This window comes from Labeo rohita, chromosome 9 (assembly GCF_022985175.1).
Source record: "Labeo rohita strain BAU-BD-2019 chromosome 9, IGBB_LRoh.1.0, whole genome shotgun sequence".
NCBI classification, from domain to species: domain Eukaryota; kingdom Metazoa; phylum Chordata; class Actinopteri; order Cypriniformes; family Cyprinidae; genus Labeo; species Labeo rohita.
This window is the reverse complement of record NC_066877.1, coordinates 25555327-25572786: the sequence shown is the minus strand read 5'-3', so window position 1 is coordinate 25572786 and position 17460 is coordinate 25555327. Positions and strand designations below refer to the sequence as shown.

Here is a 17460-nt window from a genome sequence, read left to right as displayed (position 1 = left end):
AGCTCTTCCACTGAGAGGTCAGTTTAGCAGTGATTGATTGCAGTCAAGCTCCGCTGAACACATCCCGAAGAGTCGAGAGACAGCAGTGTAAAAGTAAATTCTCAGGCTCCCAGCCCACACGCAGGTCACTCTTTAGAATCAGTCAGTGAGTGTTTTTCGAGAGCATGTTTCTACTGACTGAACCCCTGTCAGTTACGTGGCCCTCTTAGTGTGAAGTTCGGTAATGCGTGAAAAACATCTCCAGGTCAAATGTATGTGGCACTTTCAAACAATTCAGAAGTCTAACACTTGTTCTAACCAGGTGACATTCAGTTACCACTTTAACATATAAAAACAAAACCACAAAGTGGGTGCTTCGACATACTTTTCGTATTTATAATAGACCTTCCGGACTATTTATAGAGTTCAGAGATTGCAGAGAGGAAGAGCAGCACAACAAAAAGCAATTTCTGCCTCACCTGTACCTGACCTTAGCTGAGCACTAAATCCACCGCCATCAGAAATAAATAACACAAAGTGTGAAGAAATAAATGAAAGCAAAAACAAGCATTTACCCATGCAGACCTCCATCCACCTACATAAATAACTACATCCAGTCGAAAACAGCCATTGTGTTTTATGTGTTTTGTACATAAACGCCTCTGTAGAGATGCACTGCAGGAACAGCATCTTTTCAAGGCTTGTTTTTTTTTTTTTTTTTTTTTTTTTTTTTACATAGGGAGAGTAGAAAGAGAGGACAGAGAACAACAACAACAACAACAACAACAACAACAACAATACTAATAATTATTATTATTATTAGGGATGTAACATTATCAGTATTGAGGTAATAAAAGTTGTTGGTTTTTTACCATTAATACTTAAGAACATTGAAAATGGTACTTTCTTGTAATCAAGTAAATCTTTGAATTACGTAATCTTTCGTACAAAAGTATTCAATTTGTAATTTAATTTATTAAATTATATGTATTAAATGATATTTTATATGAAATGTAGTGCAGTAAAAAGTACATTATCATGCTTTAGAATGTTGTGAAGTAAAGTTTTCTAAAGAAAAACACTCTTAAAAAGTACAGACACTTTTTACTGCAGTCTAAATTCAAAATATCTCATTCAAGTGTAGAAATTAGGAAAGAAGCATTGTAATTTCCCTGCTGTAGTGTAAAGCAAAAATAATATACCTATGAAATATTCATTTTCATTTATTTTAGAGTGCAACTGTTTAACAATATATGGCTATTACTGTCATTGCTGTTATTATTATTATTATTATTATTATTATATTGTAATTTGTTTGGCTTCTAAAACACCAGTTTAAATGTAATTTAGACTGAGACAGTACAGTATATTACAAATAAAAAGTTCAGGTATTAATTCACTGCTTTTTTTCTGACTTAAGTTTACTTTGTTAAGAACACGGGATGGAGCTCTTAATTTTGAACTTTCAAAGTGCATTAGACGGAGGAATTTAACTTTAAATATAAATTTTCATTTTTTCCCCAAGTCTTCATTTGTCTTTTTTTTTTTTTTTTAATATCACAATAAATATTGTATTGTGGACTTCATATCGCAATATTATCATATCGTCAGATTTTAGTATCGTTATATTCCTAATATATAATAAAATTATTACAATAAAATGTTAATAATAAATTATTATTATAAACTGTAAAATTAATTCTCATCCCAAAACAGTTAAAGGGTTAGCTCAAACAAAAATGAAAACGCTGTCATTAATTACTCACCCTCATGTTGTTTTAAACCTGTAAGACCTTTGTTTATCTTCGGAACACAAATTCATTTCTGATGAAATCCAAGAGCTTTCTGACCCTGCCTAGACAGCAACGCAGCTACCACGTTCAAGGTCCAGAAAGGTAGTAACGACATCATTAAAATGTGATACTTTGTGATATTCTCCTGAACACAATGGCAGAGACCGACACGGAAGAGAAGAAATTGTCTTAAATTAAAGTCTTAATTTTTGTGTTCTTTGTGTACAAAAAGCATTCTTGTAGCTTCAAATTAAAGTTGAACCACTGATGTCACATGGACTATTTTAATGAGGTCCTTACTACCTTTCTGGGACTTGAACGTGTTAGTTGCGCTGCAGTCTATGCAGGGTCAAAAAGCTCTCAGACTTCATTACAAATATCTCAATTTGTGTTCTGAAGATGAATGAAGGTCTTCTGGGTTTGGAATGACATGAGGGTGAGTAACCTGGTCTAACCTTAATTTAAATGTAATAATAATATAATGCCAAAATAATAAAAATATAAATAAAAAATGATTACTAATAGAATATCTGTTGCAACAAATTGTTGAATCAATATAGATATACTTTAATTTCTTATGCGGATGTTCGGTAAACCACTGAACAGCGAAGTGGAAAAGACTGAGTCAACTCACTTCTGCAGCCACTCGATGATCTTGTCTTTGCTCCGTAGATGAGGAAGCGTGTACTTCTCCTCCCCCTTTTCAAAGTACTTCACTGTTGGAAAGCCTGAGATTTTAAACCGCTCTCCAACGGACTTGTGAATGGTGGCATCCACTGCTGCCAATACACCTGGGCTCTGAAACAATACGACCATACAAGATACAAAAGCACGGTTTAGTTTCAACTTAAAAATACACCACACTGTATGTCATCTGACAGGTCAGATCCTAAAGGTTGGACATTGTCAGTCCATTCATTAAACTGCAAGTGCAAACTGCCCTTTTTCGAAAAGATCAATGTGATTGAGATGCCAAGCTAATTAGAGATGCTAATTTTTAACCCAGATCACTCTCTAAAAACTTTCCAGCAATTATGGAACCCATTAAGTTTTAAATGTCTATTCACAGCTTAATTAAAATCATGAGGCAATTTGAGAACAGAGCAAGTTGCCATTTTAATATTGATTGTGTTCTGTGGTTGAAAGGACCTCCTGTAGGTGGAGTAGATGAGATGCATATTTATTCAACGATTTCTGAAGCTCAGCAGAGGAGACTGAGAATACAGGAATCAATTCCCTCAAATTCTTGTTCAAAGCTTAGATTTAAAAACCACTTTCTTTACACCTAAAGACAGAATATGTCTTTGTATCTAACTGGTTTAAAGAGGTGCTATTATGCTTTTTCACTTTTTGAACTTTAGTCAGTGTGTGGTGTGTATCTTTGGGCATAAAAAAGATCTGCAAAGTTACAAATCTCAAAGTCCACTCCAAAAGGAGATAATTTGTTTTTAAAAAATCCGTTTTCAAGAACTACAACGAACAGCTCCTTTGGACTACAACGTTTGTTTTCTGCATGCAATGATGTCACAATGCGGTCCATTAGAATATCATTAAAATAAATCCTGCCCACGGAAATTCGAATTGTTGAAGGGAGGGTAGGGACGAGGTGGTGGATTAGCCTAACTTTAGCGATGCACATCGAAATGCACGTCGAAACACATGCCAAAGCCGCGATCTACTCCGGTTTGCTGCATCGGAGCCGTAACGCGCCGCAGACGTGTGCAGTGTGTGGTATGAGATTTATTCATCATACAATGTAGATAGCTTCACTTATAACGCAAGTGTTTTTTTAAAATGCATAAACTTGCACTAGAATAGGCTAGGCTAATCAGTGATGATGTTCTTTGATAATGTTAGGCTGCTTTTAGCCTTATGCTGGAGCTGGTTTCGGACAATAAACTAAGAATGTATATAATTAAATACATTAGCACCATAATATCATGTATTGGCAATCTCGCAAGCTAACGATAGGACCCAACACTACTGTAGCGTATTATTTACTCACCCTCCATGCATCCTAGGTGTATATGACCTCCTTCTTTCAGACAAATCCAATCAGAGTTATATTAAAATTTATCCTGGCACTCCCAAGCTTTAGAATGGCATAGACGGGTGTTTCTCCTCATCAGTCCAAAACAAGTCCAATAATATGCATCCATCCATAACAAAAAGTGCCTCACATGGCTACAGTGGGTTAATAAAGGCCTCCTGTAGCGAATCGATGCGTTTTTGTAACAAAAATATCCATATTTAAAACGTACGAATCACTTTAATCTAGCTTGCGCTAACAGTTGTACACAGAACTTCTTTGACAAGGGGCGTGGCAGTACTGAAATAGCGTCTAAGCTGTTCGCCAATCGCAACGCAGTGGGACAGCTAACCAATCACAACACATTTCATTTTTCGGAAAGGCAGTCCTTCATTAAACCCAAAACTAATTAAGCCTTATGTGCTAGGCTGGGCGAAATGTATTGTAATAATGTAAATTATGTAAAAAATAATGCATGACCAAGCATGTTCTGTTACACCCCCTAAACAAAATCAAGACTTTGTAAAAGAGCATAATAGGACCCCTTTAAGTTAGGAATGTTAAAGTTTATGTTTATGTTGATTCAAAACTAAAAATAATTAAAAATAAGATATACATTAGGTGCATTTCCAGTGCATTTAGATGGAGAAATATCATGTCTTGATATGTAAAATGAGACACAAAGAGCACTTGCAAAGAAACACTAAACATTGAGTGTCATCCACACAAATTGCAGAAAATAATATTTACACAAAGGCCTGTTATTTAGAGAGATTTATGACATCCCCAGTTGAAACGCAATCAATTTGTTGTTGAAGTTCTGGAGATAACAGGCAAGCTTTTTTGATAAAATGACAGCACAATTTGGCACAGCTTTGTTTCTACCATTATATAGCTGCGAAATGGACTGTCATTATGAATGTTTCTTCAGCTTAAACTCAATTAACTCCCTCTATTTGCACACATCTGTCAGTGGGATACTTTATATTTATGATGAGAGTCCTGGTCGTTATCACAAACAAAGGATTTGTGTTCGAGTTTAGGCACCAACCCCGCAGGAGCCAAATAACCTACGGACAGCTATCGGAGCTGTGAACCAATTAGAAGTGTATGCAAACCAAACCACCTGACAACAAATATACAAACACATCTCATTACGCTAACGGCACTGCATTTCAACAACACACTTGAGAGATAAACATGGCCGCTTGAATTTCTCTACAAGTCATATTCGTAACCTCCATCTTACATACATATATGCACGTTTGAACATCCTTATTCCAAAGTCTCACTGAGCTGCAAATTGAAAATGCTTTAAAAAAAAATCCTCACACGTGGACTAAACTGTGTGTAGGGCCGTGAGCAGAAGGAATGAGAAAAATAAATGACTTCAGCTCTCTCAGGGGAGAAGATGTGAGGACTAGAGCATGCATTAGATAATGCATAACGTGTCATTATTGAACTCTGGGAAGAGCATCATTCCGAGTAGCTCCAAGCTGAAGGCTAGAGGGACGGCACAGAGGAAAAGAAAATGAGATAAATACTCCAACTATAAGGCTCTGGTGACTGGAGTTGGCCTGTAGCTATGGACTAAAGAACAGAGCCAGCGCTACGGACACACCCGGATAATGAGAAACACCCGAACGTGGCCAGAGATGCTTATAAACTGTATGCGTCTCATGTTGTAGCATTAAAGCTTAGAAAATTACTGTCACGCAAGGATGGAAATGTTGAACTGAAGGTTGAAAGAGTCAAACATTTCGGATTTGCCGCAGGGTGTTATCAAATTGTTTAGGATGATGGAAAATTATAGTCGGCTTATTTTAATCAAGTCAATTGGACACAGACTTTTTTTTACGAGGAATGCCTCAAAGCGACAATTACACACCTCGAACCGTTTCATTAAGTACACAGGTGTTCTCTTGCCTCAATGTTGTCTTCTGTAAAGTCTGTTTGAATTTTACAACAAGCAAATATATGAGCATTATCCATTCCCTATATGTAACCCTAGACCACAAAACCAGTCATAAGTAGCATGGGTATGTTTGTAGCAAAAGCCGAAAATACATTGTACGGGTCAAAATGGTACCTTTTTCTTTTATGCCAAAAAATAATTAGGATGTTAAGTAAAGATCATGCTCCATGAAGACATTTTGTAGATTACCTGCTGTAAATATATCAAAACCTAATTTTTTATTAGTAACATGCATTGCTAAGAACTTAATTTGGACAACTTTAAAAATGATTTTCTCAATATTTAGATTTTTTGCACCCTCAGATTTTCAAATAGTTGTATCTCAGTACATCAATGGAAAGTTATAAGTCAAAATTTGACCCTTATGACTGGTTTTGTGCTCCAGGGTCACATATAAAAATTAGTAAGAAGGAACTCACATCTGGGCCTTTATTGAGGATCTCAGCAGCTTCATCATACTCTGGCTTCATCTTCTTACAATGGCCACACCCTAAAACCATCACAAGGAGGAGAATTGGAATGTGATTAATTATAACAGCATAATAAATAAATAATTAAATACATATATGAATTTAAAAAAAATAAAAAATGAAAAGAGAAAAAATGGTGTATTTTTACAGTAGCGCTGTTGAATTAATGTGCACTTAAGATAGTAATGAAATCTGATTATCTTAATGATGTTTTACATTTACCAGATTTGATAATATTACTACTAAAAAGAATTGTGATATCCTGAGCTTCTTGACTATATCAAATCAACACATTAATAACATTAGTAATGGTTGCTGAAAATTCAGCTTTGCCATCACAGAAATAAATTATGTTTTAAAATATATTAAAATACAAAACAGTTATTTTAAATCCTAATAATATTTCACAATATTTCTGTTTTTACAGTATTTCTGATCAAATGCATGCATCCTTGGTGAACATAGCATTCAATAACATTTTGGTCCCACTTTATATTAGGTGGCCTTAACTACTATGTACATTATTTGATACAATGCACTTATTGTGTACATACATGTTTTTGCACTGTACTTGTATTTAAAAAAACCTGCATGTAATTACATCTGTAGTCAATTTCTTTAATTACAGTATTTTATAGTTGTTCAATGTTGCATCTTACATCTTAACCCACCATTAAACCTACTAATACCTCCAAACCTGTCCCTAACCTTACCCGTATCCCACCTCAATAGCAGCAAAAGTGTTTTGCAACGCAATATAAATACAATAAATAAATAATTTATTTATTAATTGTGTCTGGGACTAACATTTTTTTTTTTTAAATCCTTGCCGGTCAGCTAGACTAATCAAACCAGCATAAATCAGCAAACCATCTTCTTTTTTTCCAGCAGGGTTGTACTGCATAATTATCCTAGCACGAAAACAACAATAACTCTATATCCATTAAAGACATAAACTGATCAGAAACATCTCTCATCTGGAAAGAAATTATTCTTCCCTTCCAAGTATTTAAAGAGATCCCTTTCCAATTCTCCACCTGTTACATAATCATAAAAGCCTCTGCAGTGAACATAAACCAGAGCTCACTAAGTCAAGCCTGGATTTATGAAGTATTTACTTACACTATGGGAATATGAACAAATCAGGTCAGTGATTCATAAATGGTTTGCATTTTTGCTAAAAAAAAAAAAATATGTACAACTGTTTTTTTTAATATTAATAAGAGTGACTCAAAATGGGGTCACTTGAAAATAACATACTTAATCCGATGCATGGAAAGCATTTTTTTTCTCAAGAAACTCAACAGTGTTGATTATGTGCATTGAGAGGCCTAACCGATGTTGTCATTGGCATTATAATAACTGAGCGCATGTGAAGCGATGTGTGTGTAAACAAGGATATTGCATTTGACCTTGTTGATGAGAATGTAAACAAGTCATCTAGTAGCTTGACAGTGTATTAATGTGGAGAGAGAGTATGTGCATGTAGACTTAGTGGCAGGTTGGTAGGATACACCCTGTGCCGTACAGGAAATGAACATGTTCTATCTGAGGTGTTTGATCAAAAATGTATGAAAGCTGAGAACCATCTTCCTTCAATCACTAAAAAAGCAACCTCCCAAGAAATTGAAGTACTACCGACATTCTCGTATCAGCAAATCTGTGTCAGGTAGATTCATTTGAGAATAAAATTGATAGACAAAAACATCAACAGCACACAAGTGCAATTCAGCCAACATTAACAGATTGAAATGTTCTCAGGGGTTTTTTTTTAATCTTTTTCAGTGGTTCAAATTAGACTTCACTAGACAAAAAAGGTAATACCCTATTACCGTTCATATACAGTATACCATGGTCCTCGATCCATATACTGTCTAAAAATACCTCTAAATTTAAATGTTCTTCAAGCCTCAAGTGCTGCAAGAGCAAAGTTGTTGATACTCACAGGGAGCGTAGAACATAACTAGGACTGAAGGATGCTCGTCCAAGAATGTGTCAAAAGACTCATCGGTCAGATGAAAAACGGCTGAGCCGGACTCAGACCAGGGCACCTCTGGAGTTTTAGGCTGTGGTGGCTGAGGGCTGTGCAACATAAAAAAAGGAGTTAAAAACATTTCCGTTAGTCATTTTTTGTTGTCTCAAAGCCTATGAACTTCATGACTCAAAACTCTCCAAGTGACTAATGTGAGACACCTAAGCTCTAAGTTGGACATTGCCAATACATATCTCACAACTCATTTCAGCCCCACATCTGGTGAGGAACAGTCACACCCACATGACTGAAGAGAGCTAGTTTGAGCTCGCAATTCACATCTGTCTCCTCACGGGCCCTTTGCCCATATAAGAGTGGCTCAAATGATTCCCTTGTTGAGTGGATAGAGCCAAGAGCTTGTCTCCTAGAAGTGCGTCAGCTGAACAAAGAAAAGCCAGAGGCAACTTTGCCAGGGATAAACACTAGCAAACACAACATTCAGTGGGTAAAGTGCATCAGTAAATGCTCTCACATTTAAACTCTCGCTTTTCTTCATTCAAAATTAATTCTACAAGACAAGCCAGGGATACATCTGCAAGTGCTTTGAGAGCAGGGGGTCATAATTTTAAGTCTCTTAAAATGCACTTATATGGTCAATCAACTCCAGCTGTCATATAGTTTATGGAGTCGCTGTAATGATTTTCTGTGTCTCACAAGCTGTGGACCACCTACAGTCCCTTCATTGACCATCTCATTAGAGATGATTGAAATCGCTAGTTCTAAACGAACTGGTTAGCAACTTCCAGAAGCAATGGTGGACAATTTTTTTAATCAACCCCCCCCCAGTCATAACGTGCTAAACAGCTAATCACTAGGTATGTTGGCCTGGTTAGGGAAATCAAAATCTTTGAAACAATACTGTTTAAAGGGGTCATCAGATGCAAAATTCTTACATGTTGTTTGAACATAAATGTGTGTTGGAAGTGTGTGTACACAACCACTCTATAATAATAAAAATCCACCCAGTGCTTGTTTTTAAATCCCCAATAATAATCACTTTCTGAGATCAGGCTGTTTGAGATTCCTGGCAGAATGACGTAGTTAAATTTCGAAGGGAAGGCACCTCCCGATCTGTCTAGATGCATCTATGTTTGCGCGAATCATTCGTGGTGCGGCTTCACCTACAGAAGAAGTGAGTATATGGATTTTTTATGAATCTTTGCAAAACGCCTTTCTAATAATGTGCTAGTTAGCAAGTTCCGTGGCTAAAGTTTACAGTCTCTCAAAGTACGGCTCGTCACCTCACGGAAGAAGCAGTAAGCAGAGCTCAGTAGCATTTAAAGGGACATGCACCCAAAACAGGTCGCTGTGAACGGAGCTGTTTTTGACAAGGTATAAAGGGTGTTGTTTTACACTACCATTGAGAAATTTTAACCAAAGTATGTCATAGACTTTTCATTAAGACCCTAAAAAAATCTTATCAGTTTGTGGAAAATCAGATGACCCCTTTAAAGGTTGGGGTTAGAAAGATTTGTTCTTGAAAGAAGTCTTTATGATCACAAAGGCTGCATTTTTTTGGATCAAAAATACAGTAAAAACTGTAATATTGTGAAATATTATTAAAATTTAAAAGTATAGTTCCAAGCAGCAATTAAGTGGCCGAGCACAACAGAGGCAATGATGAGCTCAGCAAGCATGGCAGAGAGCATCAGACCTGTTGAAAAAATTAGTAATTAAAGACATTAGTAAAATAGTTGAAAATCCATAAATACACTCACTTGTAATGTGACATAATTGCTTATCACTTTTGACTAACAGGTGGTGCTGTCACCAAATGACAATACCTGCGTTTCCATTACCCTTGCAAATTCATAAAATGAAAAATGGCCAAGGAAACAAATCAATTTTGCAAAAACTTCCATACATCACAAAAAAAGTTTACGCTCACATGAGGTGGTATATATATATGTATGTATGTATGTATGTATGTATGTATGTATGTATATGTATATATATATATATATATATTTATTTATTTATTTATTTATTTATTTAATTTTTTTTTTTTTTCCCCACAACACAATGGAAACAGTTTTTTGTATTTACAGGTCACCTAGTGTACGTAACACGTCGGTGGTGCATTACAGCTTACATCTGAGCTTTTTTTTATAAAAATTAATAAAAAATAAGAAAAATATATTTTAAATATATATTTATTTAAAAAATAAATATATATAAAAAAATTATTGCAAAAGTTTTGCGCAGATCTGTAACAGAATTGCAGCTACCGTCACATGTAAGGCTTGGTGTTAATACAGTATGGTAAAGAGTTGCAGAAATACAGCCTTAGATCCAGATTGGCATCATGCCATCAAAAACTATGCGAAAATGGTTTTGGATATAAAAAAAAACGTTATAACTTTTTTGATCACAAACCTTTGAATTGTGGTGCATTTTCAGTATCCTCAAACCGAAATGCATATTCCACTGTATTTGCCTAATCTCACTTTTTAGACAGATGGGTCTAGCAATCATCAAATCTATAAATAATCTATAAATATTTCTACTATTGTTATTGACCCGAATTATTTATTTAAAAAGGTTTCTTATACTTTACTTGTGTCAAAGCACATAACCTAACAATACAAATATTGCTCAGCACACAGTGCTTGTTTATCTGGTCTAGTTCATCTAGCCTGGTTTCACTGGATCAGCAATGTCACCTAATTTATTTCTTTTAATGCTGGTAGGCAAAATATTGTGCCACTGTATGACTGGAAGATTCATGCAGTCCATAAATTACATGTTGCGCTGCATGCACAGCTCTAGTGAATTTAATTTCTGAGATGTTGTCTGAGGTGCTGTAGACTTGTATATTTTGTTCACTCTGTCACTTTGATAGTTGGTTAAGACACTGCAGAGATCTTAAAGCCTCATCACATCTCTGTTAGGAGGCACAGAGGAGTGTTTACGTTCAGTGTTTTATAGTGCACATCATATCTTTCATACCACAGTTCCTATAAAACACTCCCTGGATAATAGTGGAGACCACGGGCAGACGTCCAAGATGTCACACGTCTTACAAACCCAATGTTTCTTCACAGTTTTTAAGATAGTAAAGGGCGTAAGAATGAATGAAGAGTGGTTGAAATAAGGTTTACTCACTTTTTCAACCAATCAGCGATGTCCTTAGAGGTGGCTCCATAGTTCTCGTAGTGATGTAAAAATTTCCCCTTCCTTTTTGGAAAAAGAACAAAAAAAAGAGATAAATAAATCTTTGATTAATCATAAACTGGCTTAGAAAATCAGAAGAAACACAAATCATTTCATCATGAGCAAAATATAAAATACAGTCGAGGTCAAAAGTTTACATCCGCCTTTCAGAATCATTAAAAATGTTAATTATTTTACCAAAGAAAGAGGGATCATACAAAATGCATGTTATTGTTTATTTAGTACTGACCTGAAGAAGATATTTCACATAAAAGTTGTTTACATACAGTCCCCAAGAGAAAATAATAGTTGAATTTATAAAAATGACGCTGTTCAAAAGTTTACATACACTTGATTCTTTATACTGTGTTGTTTCCTGAATGATCCACAGCTGTTTTTTTTTTGTTTTTGTCCTGAACAATTAAACTGCCCGCTGTTTTTCAGAAAAATCCTTCAGGTCCCACAAATTCCTTGGTTTTCCAACATTTTTGGGAATTTAAATTCTTTTAACAACAACTGTATGATTTTGAGATCCATCTTTCCACCCTGAGGAAAACTGAGGAACTCATATGCAACTATTACAGAAGGTTCAAACACTCACTGATGCTCCACAAGGACAAACCATGCATTAAGAACCAGGGGGTGAAAACTTTTGAACAGAATGAAGTGTGTACATTTTTCTTATTTTGCCTAAATATCTTTCAGCCCTTCAGAGGCTACAGAAGATAGATACATGTTTCCCACAAGACAAAAGTTAGATTTACCCTGATCTTCAAATTCAAAAATTTTTCTGAAGAACAGCTTAACAGTTCAGGACAAACAAGGGACTCGTGAACAACTATCACTAAACAAAAAAAAAAAAACACAGCTGTGGATCATTTAAGTAAGAACACAGTATTAAGAATCAAGCGTATGTAAACTTTTGAACGGGGTAATTTTTATAAATTAAACTATTATTTTCTCTTGTGGACTATATGTAAACATTTTATGTGAAATATCTTATTCAGGTCAGCAGTGTTGGGGAAAGTTACTTTTAAAAGTAATGCATTACAATTTTACGTTACTTGTAATGCACTACCCCCAACACTGCAGGTCAGTACTGAATAAACAATATCATGCACTTTGTATAATCCCTATTATTTTGGTAAAATAATTAACATTTTTAATTATTCTGAAAGGGGGATGCAAACTTTTGACATCAACTGTAAGAAAAAATGCATGTTTGTAAATCAGATCAGAGCCGTGACCTAGTGATTAGTGCATGGTGTAAGAGATGCGGGATCGATTCTGGCCCACATTGCTATCACGATCCCATTATTTCCTGTCCTCTCTCTACTCTCTGTATAAAAACATGGCCAAAAGTTTGTAAAACGGAAACAGAAGGTTTCTTTAAAGCTATTAGTATTGATTTTCCCAAAAACATACTTCAAATCTTGCCTTCATTCAAAAAGGACATCCTAAACGGGAGAAGTCAATATTTATTAGTGCTTATTTTCTCAACATAAATTGCTTTAGACAGCTTAGGATATTTGTACCCACACAACAAAGATCTAAGGCATCCAAGACTGCTGCTCTCTTCTTGCCATCCAAGATAAACATTTTAAATGAGCGTTTGACTCAAAGCTAATTAAGCCATTTGGCCCAGGGCTCTTAGCATAATCAAAGACTTCAGCTAGCAGCCTTTGTGCTCTTACTAATCCATACAACCACAAGCAGACGAGATCACGAATGTATACAGAAATGCTTCTGAACACACAGCAGCGTGCGGAAGAAGGCTTCATGCATCGGAAACTCAAGTTTTATCTGCCATCATCTGCTCCCGTTCCGTGACTGAAAATAATCTGCAGCAAGTGGGAGCTTAGCCGAGATGCCGGCAATGGACTGTCATTTGTAACTGTCACTAATCGGTTGCGATCCAAAAGCACTGTGGCAACCTAAACAAAGAAATATAATAATAAAGTGGAAAACCCATGTCCATCAAACAGAATTATCACTTGAGTGTCAGGCTAAATCTTAACCTTTTTTTAGGGTGGAAAAAAGCTGCCTCAAGTAACTTTCAAATTGCAAGGGACCTCAAACGTAAATGTAGATCTGTCTGCAACCAGCAGGCCATCCAAACACAAGCAAAAGATAAAATACAATATTTCAATAAACTTACATGAAATCTAAAGAATTATGCTGTCTTTGATCAGTGATCACACAAGACAAATAATGCATTAGTGCACGGTGTAAGAGATGTGGGATCGATTCTGGCCCGCATTGCTATCACAATCCCATTATTTCCTATCCTCTCTCTACTCTTTGTATAAAAACAAAGAAATATAATAATAAAGTGGACAACCCATGTCCATCAAACAGAATTATCACTTGAGTGTCAGGCTAAATCTTAACTTTTTTTTAGGGTTGGAAAAAACCTGCCTTAAGTAACTTTCAGATTGCAAGGGACCTCAAACTTAAATGTACATCTGCAAATCCATTAGTGTTATATTTATTGATTCAAAAGAGCAGTGCTGAGGTGGTGTAGTCATGTAAAGATCTGGCCTTGGGTGGAGGGCCGTGTTTAATTAACCTTTTAGTAATTAAAACAGCTGTGTAATGAAGGAGCACTAAACAGAAGCTAAAAGCACACAGCTGCTGCCGCAAGTCTAAATATCCAGGAAATAGGCCCTGGACAAATTGCACCATGCAGAGAATACACATTAAAATTCTCTGATTCATTTAAGATCATAAATCATCCCTTTTGCCAGGGCTATTAGTTCTAGCATGCTACATATGAATAGCTGCCCCAAAAATGTCTCAGAAAGAAATTAATTTTAACCCTTTGAATTTAATATGCAAAGATTATTTGGTGGAAGAAACAAGTACTTTTTCAAATAATGCAAATCACTTCTCTACCCGCAATGCTACACTGTGCAGCGGTCAAGAACATTTTGTACTCACAGTTCAAATTATCTTAGCAAATATTTTACTAGAACGAACAGAATAACTTATTTCATTCTTCTTCCTTATCCATTATTTAACAGTACTGTTGTCAGTAACATAAAGCTAAATAAGTAAAAACCCCTGATGTAATACATTTAAAAGTAACACTCCACAAAACTGATGTTCACTAAGGTGCATATTTTTATGCTGACATTTCATGTACTTGTGCTTTTGGAAAAAAAAAAGGCTGGTGAATGATCCTAGGAAAAGCTCTGACGTCTCCAAAAATACTTTCAAAACATTTGTTGTGAATAAGACTGAGCCAGTGGCTCTTAATTGGATTGCAGAAAAAGTACCATTCTGATCCATCTTTCCTAGTCTTCTTCTGATTAAAGATCCACTGAAGTGTTTTGTTAATTTGTGTGTTGACGTAATTTCAAGTGAAAGAGGAAGACAGCGCAAGACATATTAATCAGTCCCACCCCCTTTTTTAAATAGCCAGTAGCGTTTCGTTTATATCATCGTTGAGCTCAGTAAAGCGCATCTGACAGCGTATGACAGCCACAATCTCATCAATATTACTATAAAATATATCATTCTCAACCAGACTTCTTTCGCCCCGATGGAAAGCATATTTACATTGTTCCATATCTGAATCGTTCCATATCCCCTATATAGTGCACAACATGCCACCATGCAGAAATACTAATTCTGTAAACAAGAGGCTGATTTCAGTGTCTATTTATAGTGTAGGGGGCGGGACGTTTCGATTCTAGAGAGCATTTGATTGGACAAAGTTTGATGAGAAGCTATAGTGCATGATGATGTCATGAAAATCGTTGATTCATATTGACGGAAGTGAGAGACTCTAAGTTTTGAATGCTTATATCTTGTAAAGTTTTGAATGCTTAATGCTAACATATTATATCTTGTAAATGTGCAGAACTTTTTAAGAAAAGCACTGCATGTAGGGCTGGTTGTTTTGAAACACACTAGCTAACCTTAATGCAAAAATTGACAGATAATGTACTCACCCCCCTTGTCATCCAAGATTTTCATGTCTTTCTTTCTTCAGTCGTAAAGAAATTGTTTTTTGAGGGAAAACATTAAATGTATAGTGGACTTCTATGATGCCCAAAGTTTGAACTTCCAAAATGCAGTTTAAATGTGGCTTCAAACGATCCCAAATGCGGTTGTAAACGGTCCCAGCAAAGGAAGAAGGGTCTTATCTAGTGAAACGATCGGTTATTTTCATAAAGAAAATACTATTTAAATACTTTTTAACCTCAAATGGTTATTCTGGTTCAAGACAGTTAGGGTATGTCAAAAGACTCCCATCGCATTTTCTCCCTCAACTTCAAACATCATGTCAAAATTATCCTACATCGCTACAGAAGTACCGACCCAGTCTTTGCAAAGTGAACATGCAAAGAGGATCAAACAGCCTTTAACAAAAAAAGATAAAACAGAGATGTAGGATGATTTTAAAGTACATGAGATTGGAGTTTTTCAACATATCCTAACTGTATTGAACCGGAAAAAAAACAAAGTTCAGGCAGAGCAAGACAAGGCGAGCGTTTGACATTAAAAAGTATATAAATTGTATTTTTATTATAAAAATCACCGCGTTCCACTAGATAAGACCCTTCTTCCTCGGCTGGGATCGTTTAGAGCTCTTTGAAGCCGCATTTGAACTGCATTTTAAAGTTCAAACTTAGGGCACCATTGAAGTCCATTATATGAGGAAAAATTCTGAAATGTTTTCCTCAAAAAACAATTTCTTAACGACTGAAGAAAGACAGACATGAATAACTTGGATGACAAGGGGGTGAGTACATTATCTGTAATTCTTCTCCTTTAAAAAATACAATGTTTGTTGGCAACATAATCTTAAGAGAAAATTGCTTTGACTTCAACCTTTTTTTTCTTTTTAAGCTTTAAGTCATTAAGTTTCCTACAATTAAGTTACATTAAGTTTCCTTTCTATTTTGCAGCATTAAATAATTTATTTGCCAGCATTGGCTATTTAGTTGAAATAACAATAAAAAGCCTTTTAAGCCATTGCAGAGCAAATACATAAAGAGATATATACTGTAACATCAAAAGGCAGAAAAATATATTGTTTTTAGCTATATCAATCAGCCCTAAATCTTAGCAATTTAGTCAATTTTATTCAGTTCTTCAAATGGTGACTTTGTGCATTGGAGTCATTTAAGAAGATCAAGACAAACTTACTCAAAGTAGCAGAAGGTCGGGTAGCCCTTGACGCTGAACTCCTGTTTAAGCCCGTCAAACTCAGCCGGGTGCACGTTCATCCCAGCCAACACCTACACAAGAGGGATGAATTAGACTTGAAACAAACAATCCCTGTCTAGCACTTCAAATACAGGGAAATGAAGATGAATGGCCACATCAGAGTGTAAATAGAAAGCTTGTCGATACAGATGGCATGCAGCGAAGTGGCACACAAATATCCATCTCTCTCATGACATTGCAAGGCTTGACCTGACATGCTAATCGTACCCCGAAAGCAATTTCAGCTCACTTTGGATTTGGAGGAAATACTTTTAGTGAATACAGACTTTGTTTACTTTGTGTTTGGACACATCAAAAGATGAGAGAACTTCGTCCATTTTTATAAGTTGAAAAAACAGCTTGTGCCTTTATTTCAAACAAACTGCACCGTTATGACAGTGCATGCTTGATGATGTATTCCAAAATAAATGCATATTATCCGAGAGTAAGTCACAAATCGTCTCGGGTGGCCCGTACGCATCCGTCAGGCCACTGAAAAATATGCAGACAAACTCTGCTGACCAGCGATTACCTCCCAAATCCATCAATGTTCCTGCAGTGCTATCAGCTTCTCACCACACATACGTGGAAACTAAGAAACACAGGAGGTAGCAAATCTACACGTCACGTCCATAACAGCAAGCTACCCATTCGTTATGCAAATCTTCAAACGAGCAGCTTATTTATTAGTGCTCACTCATCAGTCTGCGGTTAGAGAAATAAATTCTGTCCAAGTATCCCTCCATATGTGGGGAAAAGAAAAATACTAATAAAAATAATAAAATACTTGCAGTTAGATTTAACTTGATAAC

General features: G+C 35.8%; 2 protein-coding genes across 2 annotated transcripts in view; one reads left to right on the top strand and one right to left on the bottom strand.

Moving 5' to 3' along the window:
- Positions 1–17460, top strand: part of sema5ba (sema domain, seven thrombospondin repeats (type 1 and type 1-like), transmembrane domain (TM) and short cytoplasmic domain, (semaphorin) 5Ba) — a 229475-nt gene that overhangs the window by 82 nt on the left and 211933 nt on the right. The gene's annotated exons all lie outside the window — the stretch shown is intronic.
- The window catches only part of pdia5 (protein disulfide isomerase family A, member 5), a 66580-nt gene that overhangs the window by 19082 nt on the left and 30038 nt on the right, over positions 1–17460 (bottom strand). The window contains exons 9-13 of the mRNA XM_051118515.1: positions 16589–16680; positions 11384–11455; positions 8192–8328; positions 6196–6266; positions 2407–2570 (exon numbers count right to left, since the gene is read on the bottom strand). Coding sequence (XP_050974472.1) covers positions 2407–2570; positions 6196–6266; positions 8192–8328; positions 11384–11455; positions 16589–16680 — 536 coding nt within the window. The remainder of the gene's footprint in view (positions 1–2406; positions 2571–6195; positions 6267–8191; positions 8329–11383; positions 11456–16588; positions 16681–17460) is intronic.